This window comes from Argiope bruennichi, chromosome 5 (assembly GCF_947563725.1).
Source record: "Argiope bruennichi chromosome 5, qqArgBrue1.1, whole genome shotgun sequence".
Taxonomy (NCBI): Eukaryota; Metazoa; Arthropoda; class Arachnida; order Araneae; family Araneidae; genus Argiope; species Argiope bruennichi.
In genome coordinates this window covers 134,238,785-134,256,672 of record NC_079155.1, presented here as the reverse complement: position 1 = coordinate 134,256,672, position 17,888 = coordinate 134,238,785, and the positions used below count along the sequence as shown (strand labels likewise).

Genomic DNA, 17,888 nt, shown 5'->3' with positions numbered 1-17,888 from the left:
AACCTTCCCTTGATGTAAGAAGACGAATGCTGTCTCTGAATTATTATTTTAGAATTCAGTCAAACATGAATCATCCATTTTATGATTTTAAACTTCGCCCTTACTTAGTTAGACTGCAAGAGGCTAGAAAGTCGTCCGCACCAGTGTTTTTTACAAGAGTCCAAAACTTCCTTTCAGAAAACCTACTTAACCTACACGTTACTCCACAGCTGGTAAATAACTTTCCACCTTGGAAAAATCTTAATATGCAATTTTTAAACCCATTCAACACTTTTAACAAATCTGAGACAACAGAAGTTATTTATCAGCAAATTTTCCTTGAACACAGACAGCAATACAAAGACTTTCTTCCAATTTATACCGATGGCTCAAAATCATCTAATAATGTCGCTTTTGCTGTTGTCTTACCAGATACAGTCATTTCTTTTACACTTCATTCTTTTTGTTCAATTTTTACGGCAGAAATAACTGCGGTTTTATATGCATTAGAAGAAATCTCTGAGAGACCGGGAAAAAAGTTTATTATTTATACCGACTCATTAAGTGTGTTACAATCCCTAAAATCATTTCATCTTCATCGTCATAATCATTCTTTGGTTTTCAAAATTCTGGATATTTTTAACAAACTGACTTCTCGAGATTTTATTATTTTATTCTGTTGGGTACCCTGTCATGTAGGGATTCTGGGAAATGAGAAGGCAGACAAGGCTGCTAAATTGGCAAGTATTCCAGCGGTCACATCTATTCCTGTAAGCGACTTAAATAAGCACACTAAAAGGCTTCTTTATTCCAAATTGCAAGCTCAGTGGGACCTTGAAATTAACAATAAACTACATGCTATTAAACCTTATGTACAACCGTGGTCTTCATTACCTAATCGGAAAGCAGACACAGTATTAACCCGTTTACGTATTGGTCATACGAGATTCACCCATCTCCACTTGTTGCTAGGTGAACAGCCACCTCTATGTTCCCAGTGTGACTGTCAAATGTCTGTTAAACATATATTGTCAGAATGTCCAAATTTCAATGCTCAACGTTTGCACTTCTTTCAAAATACGAATACTCCATTACATTTCTTACTTGGTAAGACACCACATGTTCAAATTTTTGCATTTTTGAAATCAATAGGTTTTTATCCACATATTTAAGTTTTCTTCATCTTTCTCAAGTTTTCATTTTTTGTTGTTGTTTTGTTTTTTGTTTTTGTTTGTTTTGTTTTGTTTTGTTTTTATAGCTGAAATTTTATAATTTAATCCTGAAAAATACCGTTTGGCGCAGCATAGCCAACATCATGGCTCTTGTGCCAATAAAATCCACAAAATCCACAAATCCACACAAGTAGGTTAAAACTGTCTGAGTGGTTTAACTTACATATATCAATTGGATCAATAAAAGAAAATAGATGGCAATCAACTGAAGACAGACTTTATTCATTACAGAAAAAAGGATGGACAGAGAATGAAAAATATCAGAAGCATCACAAAATAATATGTTCTGATCACTGTTTTGATGAAGGAGTTTGTATGAAACCAGTATTTTAAAAATCAAAGTAGTTTTGTACATTTTAAATGCAACTGAAAGAACTTCCTGGGCCATTGTATTCACAAAAGAAGAAAAAAGAAATATTTTAGCATATGAAAGAGCAGTTGAACTTGGATATGTATCATATAATTGGGAACTTCTAAAGAGATAAAGAAAACTTGACAGAAAAAAAAATAAACTTAATGAACAAAGAGAAAGCACATTTACAAGTGGAATATAGGATATAATATATTCCACAAGATATTGTATAAAAGCTGATAATCTTTGCAACTCCTCTCAAAATTCAAATTCTACTTCTAAAACATAATTCTTATTAATTCTTAAACCACAGCCTGAAAATTGGAAGGAAAAAAACCGTAAAAAGTATCTTTCACTTTTGTTTCCAATATAATTTTAAGTAAAAAGAAAGGGAAAAAAAATCTTTCTTTTTTTATTTAGTAAAAAATACTTTTTAAAAAATCGTCTACCTCATTATTGTTCATAGTAACTAAAAAGAATTTAAATCAAGTATGTAAAATGTATGATGTGTTATTGCTTGTTTTTTTTTATTAATTTTTTAAAAAATTTATATGCTTTCCTCCCTTTCTCTCTTTTATCTTTATACTTTTTCTGCCTCTTTTTTACATTAGCATATAAGATCATCCTTAAAATTAGATACCTGAGTGCCATCAATAATCAACTCACACTTAAATTTCTTTACAGCAATTTTTTTAAAAGAAAATTTTACTTTTGAAGAAAAATAATTATTTTGTGAATAAAAGAAACCTTTGTTAATGCTTCAGAAGAAAATTTCATAATTTCCAAATATATTTTTTGAAGTTTTAAGTACTAAATCTGAATGATAAAATGGTATTTTAAGAAAATTTCGAATATGGCTGTGTTAATTTACCTAAGCATTTTTATTAAACAAATAAAATATCTTGAAGGGTACGAGAAATTGCATTGTGTCAGGATGTCATAAGGAATTTTTATCCTCGTTTGTAAATTTTTCAGTTACTACTGCAAACATAATATTAAATTTTTTTGCAAAGATTATTGTTATCAACTAATATTATTACTGTCATACTTTTTTTTTTGTAATTACTGTATTGCATAGAAACAAACGCGTAATGTTGAGTGACACATCGAACGGTCTCAGAGAGATATCTGGTTCATTTCCTTGACAATATTACAAATAAATATCATGCTAAATGTCAGGCAGTCATTTTAAATTGAATTTTAGTTTTCTTTTAGTATACTAGAAAATTAAACAAAGCTATTCAGCTCCACATCGGACGGTCTCAGGGAGATATCTGGTTCATTTCCTTGACAATATTACAAATAAAGCTCATTCTAAATGTCAGGCAGTCATTTTAAATTGAGTTTTAGTTTTCTTTTAGTATACTAGTAAATAAAACAAAGCTATTCAGCTCCACATTGGACGGTCTCAGAGAGATATCTGGTTCATTTCCTTGACACTATTACAAATAAAGCTCATGCTAAATGTCAGGCAATCATTTTAAATTGAATTTCAGTTTTCTTTTAGTATACTAGAAAATTAAACAAAGCAATTCAGCTCCACATCGGACGGTCTCAGAGAGATATCTGGTTCATTTCCTTGACAATATTACAAATAAATATCATGCTAAATGTCAGGCAGTCATTTTAAATTGAATTTTAGTTTTCTTTTAGTATACTAGAAAATTAAACAAAGCTATTCAGCTCCACATCGGACGGTCTCAGGGAGATATCTGGTTCATTTCATTGACAATATTACAAATAAAGCTCATGCTAAATGTCAGGCAATCATTTTAAATTGAATTTTAGTTTTCTTTTAGTATACTAGAAAATTAAACAAAGCAATTCAGCTCCACATCGGACGGTTTCAGAGAGATATCTGGTTCATTTCCTTGACAATATTACAAATAAATATCATGCTAAATGTCAGGCAGTCATTTTAAATTGAATTTTAGTTTTCTTTTAGTATACTAGAAAATTAAACAAAGCTATTCAGCTCCACATCGGACGGTCTCAGGGAGATATCTGGTTCATTTCCTTGACAATATTACAAATAAAGCTCATTCTAAATGTCAGGCAGTCATTTTAAATTGAATTTTAGTTTTCTTTTAGTATACTAGTAAATAAAACAAAGCAATTCCGCTCCTCATCGGACGGTCTCAGGGAGATATCTGGTTCATTTCCTTGACAATATTACAAATAAAGCTCATTCTAAATGTCAGGCAGTCATTTTAAATTGAATTTTAGTTTTCTTTTAGTATACTAGTAAATAAAACAAAGCAATTCCGCTCCTCATCGGACGGTCTCAGAGATATATCTGGTTTATTTCCTTGACAATATTACAAATAAAGCTCATGCTAAATGTCAGGCAATCATTTTAAATTGAATTTTAGTTTACTTTTAGTATACTAGTAAGTAAAAAAAAGCTATTTAGTTCCTCTCAGAGAGATATCTGGTTCATTTCATTGACAATATTACAAATAAAGCTCATGCTAAATGTCAGGCAATCATTTTAAATTGAATTTTAGTTTACTTTTAGTATACTAGTAATTAAAATAAAGCTTCTGTGGGAAGCCAAAAATTTTTTGTCGAAAATGTGTTAGAAGTTTTTATTGTTCTTAATAAAGGATAAAGTTTCTGTAACATAAAAGAGAGATATGAAATTTAAGTAAATTGCTATCATTAGTACATTTTGATGTAGAAATACATGTTAAAAATTTTATGGTATTATTTTTCCAAGAAGAATTAAAATAAAGAATTAATATTGATACTTTTTTGAATATTGATAATAATTTTGATAATAATTTTGAATATTGATAATAATTTTGAATAATTTAAATTAAAATCTAGAAAAATTAAATTTGATTTCTGGTTTTCATTTACAGACAATTATAGTTTTTATTTTTGATACATGAAATAGAAATTTTATATACAAGTCGTGCAGTAAAATAGGAGTCTGAAAAACGAAAAATAGTTTTTAAAAAGTTAATTTCTAAAAGGAAATCGTTTGTTAGTTCAGAACTTAAAAATACTGTTGTTTACTCTAATTTCATTATAGAATTATGTTACATTTAAATTAATTACAGAATTTTTCTTTGAATTCAATAAGTTAAAATTCATTAAAAAATTGTGCTTCATTTTAAATGATTGGATACAAAGCATTACATTTACTCATAAAAGTTTAGTAAAACTTATTGATAAAAAACAATAAACCACTCATAAAAATAATTATTATTAATAGAAATAGAAAGTATAAGAAATCGTTTGTATCATTTTGAAATGCTGTGACTAACTAACTGAAAAACAAAAAGCAAAATAAATAAATAAATAAAAAATCAACAAGATCAATCCGATTTTGAAAATAATAACTTTAAACTATCTGTTAAAAATTTTATCTATTTATAAATAATCTCCTCATTATTAAACCAGTAATTTTTAATAATGAGGAGAAATTAAATAATTTTAAGAGTTGAAGATATATTTAAAAAACACTTTCAATCTGATATGCAATTCAAATTAGTATTAAAAGATTTTATTTGATAAATTATTAAAAATATTATTAATATTATTACTTTTATGAAAAGAAAAGGCAGAAGGTGCAATGGGCAGCCAAAACCGATGACCTTCACTTCATTTAGAGTAGCAATGCTCATTATTTCTAATGGGAAAATGTTATTAGACATTTTTTTTTTCGGAGTGCAACTCTCAATCGAAAAATATTCAGAAAAACTGACCTTTGTCTCACTAATTATATTTCAAGTTCGCAGTATTTTGAACCTGTAAGAAATTGCCCCATTTTATATTATAAATTTTATTTCCTACCTGAAAGCTTTTTTAAGGATTGTAAGTTCAGAGTACAGCATTTCAAAGTATTCCATTTGTACAAAAAAAAAAAAAAAATTCAAAATATGCTTTGAGTCGGCATGGAAGAATATTACAGTTATTATTATTATTATTATTTTACTTTTTAATCTCTCAAAACTTTTATTAATTATTGAATAAATACAAATGAGGCTTTTCTTTTTCTTGTAATGGTATATAAAAGGGATGTTATATTTTTCTTCATTTGAGACTCATTTTAAATATTTTATGAACAATGTGAAGTAGCGGAAATAATTCATATTTTTAAAAATTCATGTTTGCTGTAGAAATTTATAAATGAAATCCAATCCATTTATTTTTCTTCAAAAGTGATAGAATGCTAAAATCTTACTTTGTACGCACACACACACACACACACACACACACACACACACACACACACACACACACACACACACACACACACACACACACACACACACACACACACACACACACACACACACACACACAAGAAAAAGAAATTACTGACCTACAGCGCTTCTACTATTCTATACTTAAGCAGGGTTCACACGAGACCAACTATAGCGCGCAATGGAAAGTCACGCCTACCTCAGTAACACCACGTGGTCTCCAATGAGACAATGGCAAATGGTTGTCTCATCGGGACAACTATTTTCCACTGTCCCATTGCAGTTACGTGATCTATCTGAAATAGGCGTAACCTTCTATTGCTCGCAATAGTTGGCTTCGTGTGAACCCTGCCTTAGATTGTCGAGTTTGAAGTGATATTGGATACTTAGGATTTTCAAGTAGACTTGTCACTTCATTTCCTTCACATGTAATAAAACTGGAAAATTTTGAACACTTAATGAATATTAATCTTGCGGACATTTCTTTAAATGTACTTGTCCAAGTCGACCTAATTATATGAGTCGGTTATTTTTCTTGTTTTTTTATTGTCAGATTGTTTTTCAATACACAAAGAAAATTAACAGCACAGATACCGATCTTAGAATATTGAATCTCGGGTAAGCTGCTAAATGACAATATCAGTCCAGGCACTGCATTTTGCATCAATATTTAAGAATCGAACTTCAATTACAAACTGAGAAATCGAAGAAATCATGGAAATAGAAATTAATCATTTCATAACTAAAAAACAATTTTTTAAAAAGCCTTTTCAAAATAAAATAATTCCTATTTTAGTTCCTGCAGAATTTCTTTTGGCTCGGTGTATTTATAGTATGATTAATCAGAAGCCTTGATCAAAGATGTGCAATTTGTATCGTCAATACCTCAAGGGGTAAATTTACACATAAATAAAAAGTCGACCCTAGATCAACCTGCAGTGAGAGGTTATTATTTGCACAGAATGCAAAAATATTTTTAAAAAAATTTTTAAATACTGAAAGACTCTAAAGAAACATTTTTATTACTTTTCCAAAACTAACAGTTGTAAGAAACAAAACAAAATGATACAGACATTCATGATACACAAAAGAAACATTATTAAACTTTCTGAAAGCACGCCATAAATCCAGTAAACAGCTGGACACATTTTATTTCGGATTTTATATATTTGAATGTTAAATCAAATTATAGCCTTATTGACCACTTTTTTTCTTTTTTTTTTTTTGCCAATGACCAAAAGCATTATCGCAAAATAATAATAATAATAATGCCTAAGCCGTTTTTAAATGTAGATTTTTTAAGAATATTAGTTAAAATTCTATAAAGCATTTTGTTGAATAAAAAAAGATGTCATCGCTTCCTGGTCATTAATGTTATTTTCTCTTTCATTTGGCTTTTGTTGTAGAGGTAGGTTTACAGTTCATTAGAAGGAAAAATTTTCAACTCAAAAATTTAACTTTTCAGTTAAATAGGTTAAGATAAATATTGACTTCTATATGACTTTCTTCTGTATGCAAGTAGATATTTAATGAAAACTAATATGACGTGCATTGGTGCTGAAAGAGTGTTAAAATTACAGTTCAAATTTATATTATAATCAAGTTAGTTACATTTTTTGCTGTTCATTTTTAATGTGTATCTTAATTTGCTTGTGTTCTTTGAGTCCTTTTGGTTAATGTATTGTGTAAATGGAGCCAATCGCTGTAATGTGATTACTTTAAATGAATAAATAAATAAATGCCATTACTGTCGATTGTTGAATGTTTCCTTTTTCAAGAACAGATTTGTGATACATTATTTTCCAATTGTTAAAAAATTTGAACTCGAGATTTTGACAAATCTCCACGTTTTAGACCTCCCTAGGTTAAGAATGCATTTTTGGATTAAGTGAAAGCGATATCTCAAAAACGCTTTGAGCTCGACGGATGAAATTTCTTGTGTGGCCATTACACCAAATTTGTAGCCCAACAAATTTCGAGCAAAATGCACTCGCAAGAAGTTTGTTTGGCTGTTCTAATGTAATAACTAGAAAACGGAGAAAGGTAGATAAATAAAATTCAGTGCACAGATTTAACACCTGCAGTGCAGAGACCCGTCAAATTTCTCGCCAAATCTAATGAGATGTTCATCGTCTGTCAATCGATACTTTCAGAAACAAGTAAGCACGGAATTTTGTGACTACAAGTGTAGTTTTATTTCGGTCAATTGGGAAAAAACTCTTCTAAAACACAAATTCGATTTTCGGATACTATTGACCCCATGGCAGGTTTAATCGCCAAGGATGACACTATAGATTCAGTAAAAATGCTAAATTCGAGCCAAAGGTTAATGTATCGTAACTATAGTCCATTAACCCAAGGTGTTAATGAGGTCACTATGCAGGGCGTTTTCTGACGGAACACCTCTGTTAAAGAGTAATTGACTGTTATAAAAACAAGTTGTTTTTTTTATTTAGCAAATTAACAACTAGAATTCAGTAACGATATTAGTCATCAAAAAATGAAACATATTCATCGAATAAAACAGAGTATTATAGCAGATAATGATTTACTTTTTAAGAAAATGTAACGCACAGTGGTGGCTTATCCGTTAGAGCTGCGGAGTAACAAAACCTCTCACATTCACTTTGAAACCTATTAATTCATTTCTTTAGAAACTTGTTTATATTTTTTGTCTACATTTTATTAATATATGATTAAAAATAAAAAAATGTAATTTCAGAAACAAATTGTTTATTTGACATCAAAATCATAACTGTCTTTATCGAAACACTCGCCAAAAAAAAAAATGTTAAGAGAGGCTTTTTTTTTTTCTTCCACAGATTAGAATCTTTATAAAAATCTTTTAATGCACGTATCTAAACTGCTTATTTATGAAGAAAAAAAACAATGAAAAATATTGCTGTTGGAGCTGCGGAGCTTAGACACATATTTCTCTTCGCATGGGGAAATACAAAATGAGCCTCTTCCAAATTCTACTTTTCAATGACTCCCCGGCCGTCTGCTTATTTAGATGCCAACAACATATTATTTAAATGACTTTTTTTAACCTTTTTTCGTCTGTCAATTATTCAAATAAAAGTAATTATTCACCAGAAAGGGGATAAACATACTTTAGAATTCATTTTAAATGCTGCATTGAGATCTTTTCATTCAATACTCTTAAAATACGGAACATTTTAAATCTGATGTTGAAAACTAAAATGTTGTGTACAAAAATTAATAGAAAATGCTTAAGATTTATTATTATTATTATTATTTTTTTTTTGCTGCTAAAATTTGTTTATAAGTTGACGAGGCGCCGCTTATAATAATAAACGATTATTGTGGAATTAGTATGATAATGGATTCATCATCGTATTATGATTAATGGAGTTAATTTTGCATTTTAGAATTTTAGATAGGTATTCTTTACAGAAAAATACCCGAGCTCTGTATTATTCATTGGCAAATGATACAATGGCATTATTACAGAAATATATTTTTCTGTCTCACAGGTAAAAGTATTTTGACCAATCCAGAGTTACATGTTTAGTAGAGATATCTTCGATCATCTTCTCTTTTCACGGTTAATTATAATTCTAATGATTTTGACTGGTTATTTAATGATTTAACAATGGCATCTATTCAACTTTCTAATTAGCATAAATACAATTAGATGTGAATAAATAATAATTATACGTCTAGAGAATTAGGCAACTTTAAAAACTATATGCGTATTCTTAAAAATGCAAAATATATTATCAAAATAGACGAAAAAGATCAAATGATTGTTGCGATATTTAAATGGTATGAAATCTTTAGTTATATTGTTTGCTACAACAAAAAAAATAATTGCAATAACTGAAATAATAGTTCTTTTGTAGTAGTAGTCATAAACGTAGATTTAAAAAAGTAATTATTCGCCGTAGTTAAATAGTACCACCCACTGTTTTGTACGCTCACACATAAAGCTGCGGTTATCATTCATTTAAGAAGCCTTCGACATAACACTTTGCAACGATCCTCATTTGAATATTTCCGAAACCATGGCAGGACAGGCTATTGTGAATCCGCACCAGAAAGGCGATATCGGCTTTGATCAATCGGAGTTAACTAATTCATCTGTTTACGCTCTCTCTCGAGTCAGTGACTCATCTTTCAAAATCAGTAAGATTTTGTGGTTACTAATTTTCATGGCCTGCCTTTCCGGGGGCATTTACAAAATTCAAAAGTTTTATTTCTTATATCATCAGTATCCAATTGTTGTCGACTTTCGCACTTATCAAAAGAAAAGCCTGGAATTTCCCGCTGTGAGTATTTGCAACTTGAATCGATTCAAGAGTCGTCAAAGAGAGTGCAGCACAACGCCGATTTTCGTTCAGGACAATGAAACAGGAACACCTCTTCTATTTTCTGAACGAAGGAGTTTGCACTATTGCAATTCTGGAAACGGAGCCCAAAGTAAAGAGGACACAAATTATCAGAATCTGAAATTTATGAAGGAATATTACGAGAAAGACGAGATGACCCGTTTGATGATGGGCCATTTCCCCATGGCTATGATAAGACATTGCTCGTTTAATGGAAAGAAATGTTCTTGGTTCGATTTAGATTATATCACGAATTACCGCTTTGGGAATTGTTTATTGTTTAACAGGCAAAATAAAGGGAAAAAAGCGTTGCGAATTGAAGAAACTGGTGTTGGAGAGGGTTTGCTTTTAGATTTAAACCTGCAAGCTTTCGACTACTTAAATATAACTGAAACTGTTGGTGCCAAAATAATCATTCACGATCCTCGCTATAATCCCAGTCCAGAAGAAGAAGGATTTTATGTTAGTCCTGGATTTGAAACTTTGGTATCTTTGAAACAAAAATATGTTTCAAGGCTGTCGACTCCTTACAGAGATCGATGTATTAATTACGAAAAACAGCCAGACTCCTCTATGCTTAATAAGTATCAGTGTATTCGAAAATGTATACAGGAACAAAATTATGCAAAATGTGGCTGCACTGATCAAACTTTAGATTCAATGAGCAACCTAAAATCCTGTGATATTCTAAATAAAACGCACGCATGCTGCTTGGATGCAGTTGTAGATGGTATGGCTCTCAGCGGCCCAACATGTGACTGTCCATTGCCATGCAGGTCTGTCATCTATAAGGAAGAAATATCAAGATCTAGATTGCCATTAAAGAGGATGGAGTACTTAATAATGCAAGATGGAAGCAAATGCAGAATTAACCAAGGATTGCTGCGACTCAATATATTTTATTCAAGCTTAGAGCGACTCGAATATAAACAACGACCCATGTGGCAAATTGAGGAACTTTTGAGTTATTTTGGAAATGAACTTGGATTATGGCTGGGGATGTCTTTTATGATATTTTTTGATATGACTGAAAAACTGATTATTCTGGGCAGAATAATGTTAAAAAATTCTGGTTGGTAAATTCAAAAATGAATCGCCAAATGTCTCTCCTATAAAATGGAAATTTTTAAAAAGTTTTTATTGTTTGAGACAATTTCTATAATTTATTGAAGGTTTATAGTTTTCCCTTTTTATTAGATCTAGTCTTCGAATCTATTTTAACAATCATTGTCACATTGAAAATGACCCTGCTGTACATTATTTGATATTGAAACATTGCTATTCTCTAATGGATATGCTGACTGAAGGGGAAAAGAAACCAAGGAAAAATGCAATGCAGGAAGAGCCAATAATAATTGAAACATATAACTGAGCATTCAGTTTTTGCTTGAAGCATTCTATCTAACACTTTTATTCTGGTTTTGTCTTCTTCTGCGTATTTGTAATGAACAGATGCTAATCAAAATCATGCTGCTCCATGATCATCGAGATGAACAATCCGTCATTTCTATTCTCACAGTGAATTCTGGTTTTGTCTTCTTCTGCGTATTTGTAATGAACAGATGCTAATCAAAATCATGCTGCTCCATGATCATCGAGATGAACAATCCGTCATTTCTATTCTCACAGTGAATTCTGGTTTTGTCTTCTTCTGCGTATTTGTAATGAACAGATGCTAATCAAAATCATGCTGCTCCATGATCATCGAGATGAACAATCCGTCATTTCTATTCTCACAATGAATTTTGTTTTGGGGTTTTTATCCTAATTTTGTGGCAGCACTTCCATATTTACAGAAAAAAATAACAGAAATAAGTATTTATAGAAATTTGTATAACAAAAAATATTGATGGAAAATTGCAACTGATTGACTGAAATATAGTAAATAGAGTTGTATTATAGATTTAAAGAAACCAACGGACTTGTCATCATAAAATGTAGATGAAAAAACCAGTGAAAAACCGAACATAAATTTAAAAGTGATTCGATTATCGGTCATCAAAAATAAATTTCTTTTAAAAAAGATAATTATAAAGGGAAATGAATCTGAGATGTTGTTTTTTCTTGGCCAATGAATGTGAGACGCTCGAGTCTGAGGAACTGGAAAGAAATCTCTCTATTTTCACTGAAGATTTTAATTATTCTGTGATTTCTTTTTAATTCGTAGAGGATGTTGCTGGCGACTTTTTTCAGCCATTCGTCTTTTCAGCTTGGTGCTGGTTTCTTCATATGCCGTGAGATGGTGAAGTGTGGCGCCGATCTCATCACAATTGCTGTTCGTTTCAAGACACTTCGTTAAGGGGAGGTGCGCAGAAAGATCTCCTAATGTTGCTAATAATCTCATTCCGAACTGTTTCTAAATGTAAACACCTCTTTTTCTATCGTCCCTTTGTTGACGAAATGAATGTCTTCTGGCGAATGCGCATAAGCGCGGAGAGTTTCAGAATCTGAGAATAAGCAGTGCATCGATCCTTTTCAAGAGACACTAAACCTTTTCAGTTAGGCAGAGAAAGAGCCATGTTCATAAAAGAAAATAGTGTCCCTTCTGATCGAGTTAGTGGGACGAAGGCTAACTGAGGACTGAGTATTAAAGTATTTTCTGCCTATGTCATCGGTGCTCCAAGATCATTGTCATTCCTCGAGCTTGTTTTGCAGAGGAGGTCTTTTTTACGAAGTTTAGGATTGTTTGCAAATTTGCAAAGTTCCCTATTTGTCGTTGTGCTTATGACAACTCAATTTTCGAATTCGTATAATATACATGTAATAAAAAATGTAGGAAACTTTAATATTAAATATATAGAATTACTTCTATTCCATATTTCTTGTATGCAAAGTATGGAAGAAAAGAAAGTATTGCGTTCATGAAAAATCTCAAATTTTTGTTTTTGATGAATCTCTCGGTTCAAAACCTATTCGAATCTGAAAAAGTTTCCTTGATATTTATAGCTATCAGTGTACAGGATAGTTAAAAGCTGTGAAGTACTAGAAGGATGATATCTAATACATGATTCTATCTGCAAAATTGTTGATTTTTATGGAATTTTTAAGAAATACGGCAGCGAGAAATCTGTACATCTATCCATTCATGCTCACAAACTCGAACGCGTAACCAACAAAATAGATGAAATTTGACTTGTAGGTTTATTTATCACTAGAACTGCAGCAGACTGTAGATGTGCTTCGAGATTTGGACTGAATCTTCAGAAAATCGATTGTTCTATTCAAGAATATGTGAAAGAAGTATATACAATAAAGCATCATTTTTGATAAATGAAAACTGGTATATGATTCTGGTATTGAAATTGCAAATTCAATGTGAAATTTTATTGGAAAAAGAGAAAAGATCCAAATGCATAATACTTTATACAAAACACGCCATATTGTGTGCGTATACGGAATAGACAAGATGAGAACGTTCTCGAAGATTCCGTTTTATGCCATTTGTTACACTCTTTGATTTCAGTAGATTTATTGTGCTTAAATTTCCGGTCACACATCGGGTTAGCATTGCAGCAAATGAAGCAGCGTGGGTGGTCTTGGCGAAACTTTCTCGCATACTCTCTAATCAATGTACTTGTACATAATTAATCGTACATTACTTGACGATTAATCGATCATTTAGTACACAAATTTAACAGAAAAATCGAATAAGTATTTTGTACGCCATTTCCCCGATAGATCACGTACCGAATTTCCTTTATTTATTTCATTGTGTTTCCAGGCGCGCAGAAGTATGGACCGACGGATACTTCAGATATTAAATCTGCCTGCCGAATTTTATCCACGCAGATGTCGTGTTCATTTATATTCGGATGGGCATATTTCCTCTAATTAGATTTAGTTCAAAGTATGATAGAAATCTACAAATTTGTTTTTAAAAAGCCATATGCCAAATTTCATCCGTTAAGCTCAAAGCGCGTTTCTGAGTAATCGCATTCCAAAAACGTGTTTTTCGGAGAGGCTCTAAAATGTGGAGATTCGTCAACGTTTCGAGTTTGAATTATTTGACGATTCCAATACTTTCTCTTTGTATGCGATAAATTAAAATTTGAATATCGCTAAACAATCAAGAATTTATGATGTTCAATAGGAAAACTCTCACTGAGTCGATATCATTCACATCGGATAATAGTCTTGATTTTTTAAATTCATATCCGTTGACAGAGGATCTTGGCGCAAAGCATTTCTTAAAATTCAATGAAACATGCACATAGATCCCATTTCTAGATGTTTTAAGTTGCTAAATAAACTCCACGGGAGTGAAACTCTCATGTTCAAAGACAAGTCTCATCATTTATCTATGCAAGAAACATGAAGTTGCTCGTGCTCACGGGCAACCCTTTGCGCAGTGTCACTGCCTCGCCTCTGCGAGTGCGAACCCAAATTCTACATTCACATGACCCGGCTTATTTCATAAAAGTGTCGTCGAGGAAGAAATCGTTGGTTGCTCTCGCGTAGCACGACGAGAGATGCATTTACAAGGGAGCTCGAATAAAGTTATGCACGTGACAGCTGAGGGATATATCGATTTAGCTATCTTACTATCGATCTTTTGAACTCGAGTCGGTCATGCGGAGAAAAAAAAGACGGATTATTTTTATGGACTTATCTGGAATCGATTCTTTCCCCGGTTGCATATCATGCAGCCGACATTTTGCAGTAGGGTGCTTTTCTCACAAACAAAGGGAGGCCGTGCATTATCGATTATAGATCGACACCAAAAAATTATTTTAATTTTCCAGCTTTAAAAAAGGCCCGTGCATATTTTTGTGTTTCTTAAAGAACATATTGATTCTCAAGCTAAACGAAATAAGACAATAGAAAGAGAAAATATTAAAAGCTTAGGAATGCCAACAACACGTTTGTACCAATCCATGCTGTTAGTGAGAGTCGTTCAATATAATAAATATATTAAGTGATAGAATATTGAATGCGATGTATGTAAAGGCAGGGGCCGGAGCCCAAAACAATCGTGACTGCATGGTTACATGCATGTGGCTTACAAGAAAAGACAGGGAGGATTGTCCCCACTCATTTCACGTAAATTTACAAAATACTGCGGGCTTTGTGCTTCTATTTATAATGTAATAAAGAAATGGGATATACATTTTGTACATCTTCTTGCAAAACGATTGGATCCGAACCTCGATACTAAGAAATTTTATCGTTTTCATACTTATGCGATTGATAAGCCGAGAAACATCAGTTTATTCGGCCTGCACAAAATTTGATATAGATCAACAATTCTGATTTAAAGACATCATACTAAAATCTATTCACCTGGTTACTTTCTCGCAAACAAAATATAGAAAAAGTTTTGGAATCACAAAAAAAAAAAAAAAAAAAAATCGAAACCGTGCTTTTGACGAATATTCCTGTTTTAGACCTCCCCATATGCGACAAACATATTTGTGGCATGATGTCAGTCTGCCACAAAGATAGTTATAAAACTCTTTGAGCTAGATGGATGAAATTTGGTATATGTCTTTACACCAAAGGATCGATCTTTTCTCAAATTTTAAGCAAGGTCTACACAAAGGAAGTTCAAATATAAATCAGATAAGTGAAAAAAATATAAAACTAAAAGTGACAAGGTAGATAAAATTCGGCACACAGATTTAATATCTATCAAATTTTGAGCGAAAATCCAACAGAAAGGTTAATCATCTGTCAGTTTGTATTTTTAGAAACATGTCAATACGATCCATCAAAAGAGCGATGACTTAAACATCTAATATGGTATACGATTTTGTGAGCAATAGTGCAGTTCTGTGTCAAAATTTCGTTTCAGTCGGTGATGAGAAACGCGTCCGAAACAAAAATCCGATCTTCGGATACTGTTAACCGCATGCCAGGAATGAATATTCGCCATCGATCCCGCGACGGATGCAGTAAGAATACTAAATTCACACCAAATGTTAATGTTCCGCAGTTGTTGCCACACTCTCCAGGACATTGGAGAGTGTGCGGACGTTGAAACCGCCGGCTCGATCGTCGCATTCGCACGGCGGTTGTATGACAATTGCGTACAGTGCACTTTGCGAACCAGTCATAAAACTGTCAATCAATAGCCTCGTTTACAATGCGGTTGTGTTACTGATAAGGGTCAGTTCTAGAAGAGGTTACAACATTTTAAACGTTATCTAAAAGTGTCACATTTGTCAAGAGTTAGCATGATGTTTGACACAATTTCGAATACTTAACGATACATTCATTGATACAAATTCATGCGTTTTAATATTATATGAATAATTTCCACTTTGCTTTTTATGATGATGAATTGCTTTTCAATGTATTTATTCAAAAATGTATGATAAAAATCATTGAGGAATGATATTTCTTCTCATATAAATAGTGTATCCACTTCGAAATAATAATCATTTCTTCTAGATTTTAGATGTAAATGCATTACTTTACATAAATATAACGTTTTGCATTAAACGAAAGAGTTTGCGAAACCGTTTTTGCTTTATTTCTTCTTGCTTCGTTTATTTAATTCAATATTTCCGAACATTAAAATATATCTTATTTATAGGCACTTAAAAAAGTTGTTTTTTAAATTTAAAGTACAATTAAATGAGGTTAGTGATATTGGAATGATTTGTAAGGAGGGAAAAATTGCAAAAGCAATTCTTGAAATGCCGTTAAGTAGCAAGAAAAGCTTCCAACTACGGATGTTCAGTTTCCATGCTATGTCAGTTTTTTCAAAAAAAAAAAAAAAAAAAAAAAATCAGTTTCCAGAGTAGAACGCCATTACAAATTTAAACTTTTCTGTTTATCATCGTAGATTTAATTTAAATGTTGTTACATTTTTTTAAAAATCTGTACTCTGATAAAGATAAATTATTTGTTCATTATATGACTTTTGCATTTTGTATATGAAATATTGTAAGTATACGGGGCATAAAATAAGCAGCTTACTAAATCAGAAGTATATTAATATTTTGCTAACTGATCATTTGTATCTGCGAAAATTCGTAGGAGATATTAGCTGAATTTAAATTTAATTTTCTTCTAGTTGCACTTTTATTAAACCAAAATCCAAATCTACTGTTAAAAAATAAAATAGAATTGAGAAAATGATTTTTACATTTATATATGTAATATATGTTTTTCAGAAACTTTAATTTTATTGAAGATCGTTCTTATATGTACAATAAATCATTAAAAAATAGTTTTGAATGAAGTTCTGGTAATACACTCTTCAACAATATACATCTACGTCTTTATTGAAATGTTTACTGATTAGCTATGCGTTTTTTCCATATTTTAAACAATGTAATTATTTCTAATTTCAGAAGAATTCATGGCCGTTTCAAACCTTCCAGGGGCTCTGAGATATTACAAATATCAAAACCACTTTTTCTCTCCAAATTTTTTTATTGATATTAATTTAATTTTTATTCAGCAATTTTAATTGTAAATTTTCAAAACTGAAGTCACAAGTCCCTTTCTAGAAAGTCCATTTCAGTATTGTACAAATAAAAAAAGTGCACAGTCAAAACGTAAAATTAATTTTAAGAAAAATATCGAAAATAAAAGGCAACTTTCTATAACATTCTAAACAATATTGTAAAAGGAGGGAATATATTTTTTTAAATTATAAAGCTCCAGATTTTTTAGAATTATAAAATAGCATAACGAATTACCTGTAAATGGTTAATCAATACTTGAATTTAATCAATACTTGAATATGACTTGAATAAATTTGACTGCAGGGCCCCTCTGTCATTAAATGAATGTATAAAACTAAATACCT

General features: G+C 31.3%; 1 protein-coding gene across 1 annotated transcript; it reads left to right on the top strand.

Annotated features, from left to right (window-relative positions):
• The first annotated feature begins 9,805 nt into the window (after nt 1–9,805).
• Nucleotides 9,806–11,209, top strand: LOC129968420 (acid-sensing ion channel 4-A-like). Its single transcript, XM_056082278.1, has one exon. The coding sequence runs from the start codon at nt 9,806–9,808 to the stop codon at nt 11,207–11,209; it is 1,404 nt and encodes a 467-aa protein (XP_055938253.1).
• The last annotated feature ends 6,679 nt before the right edge of the window (nt 11,210–17,888 follow it).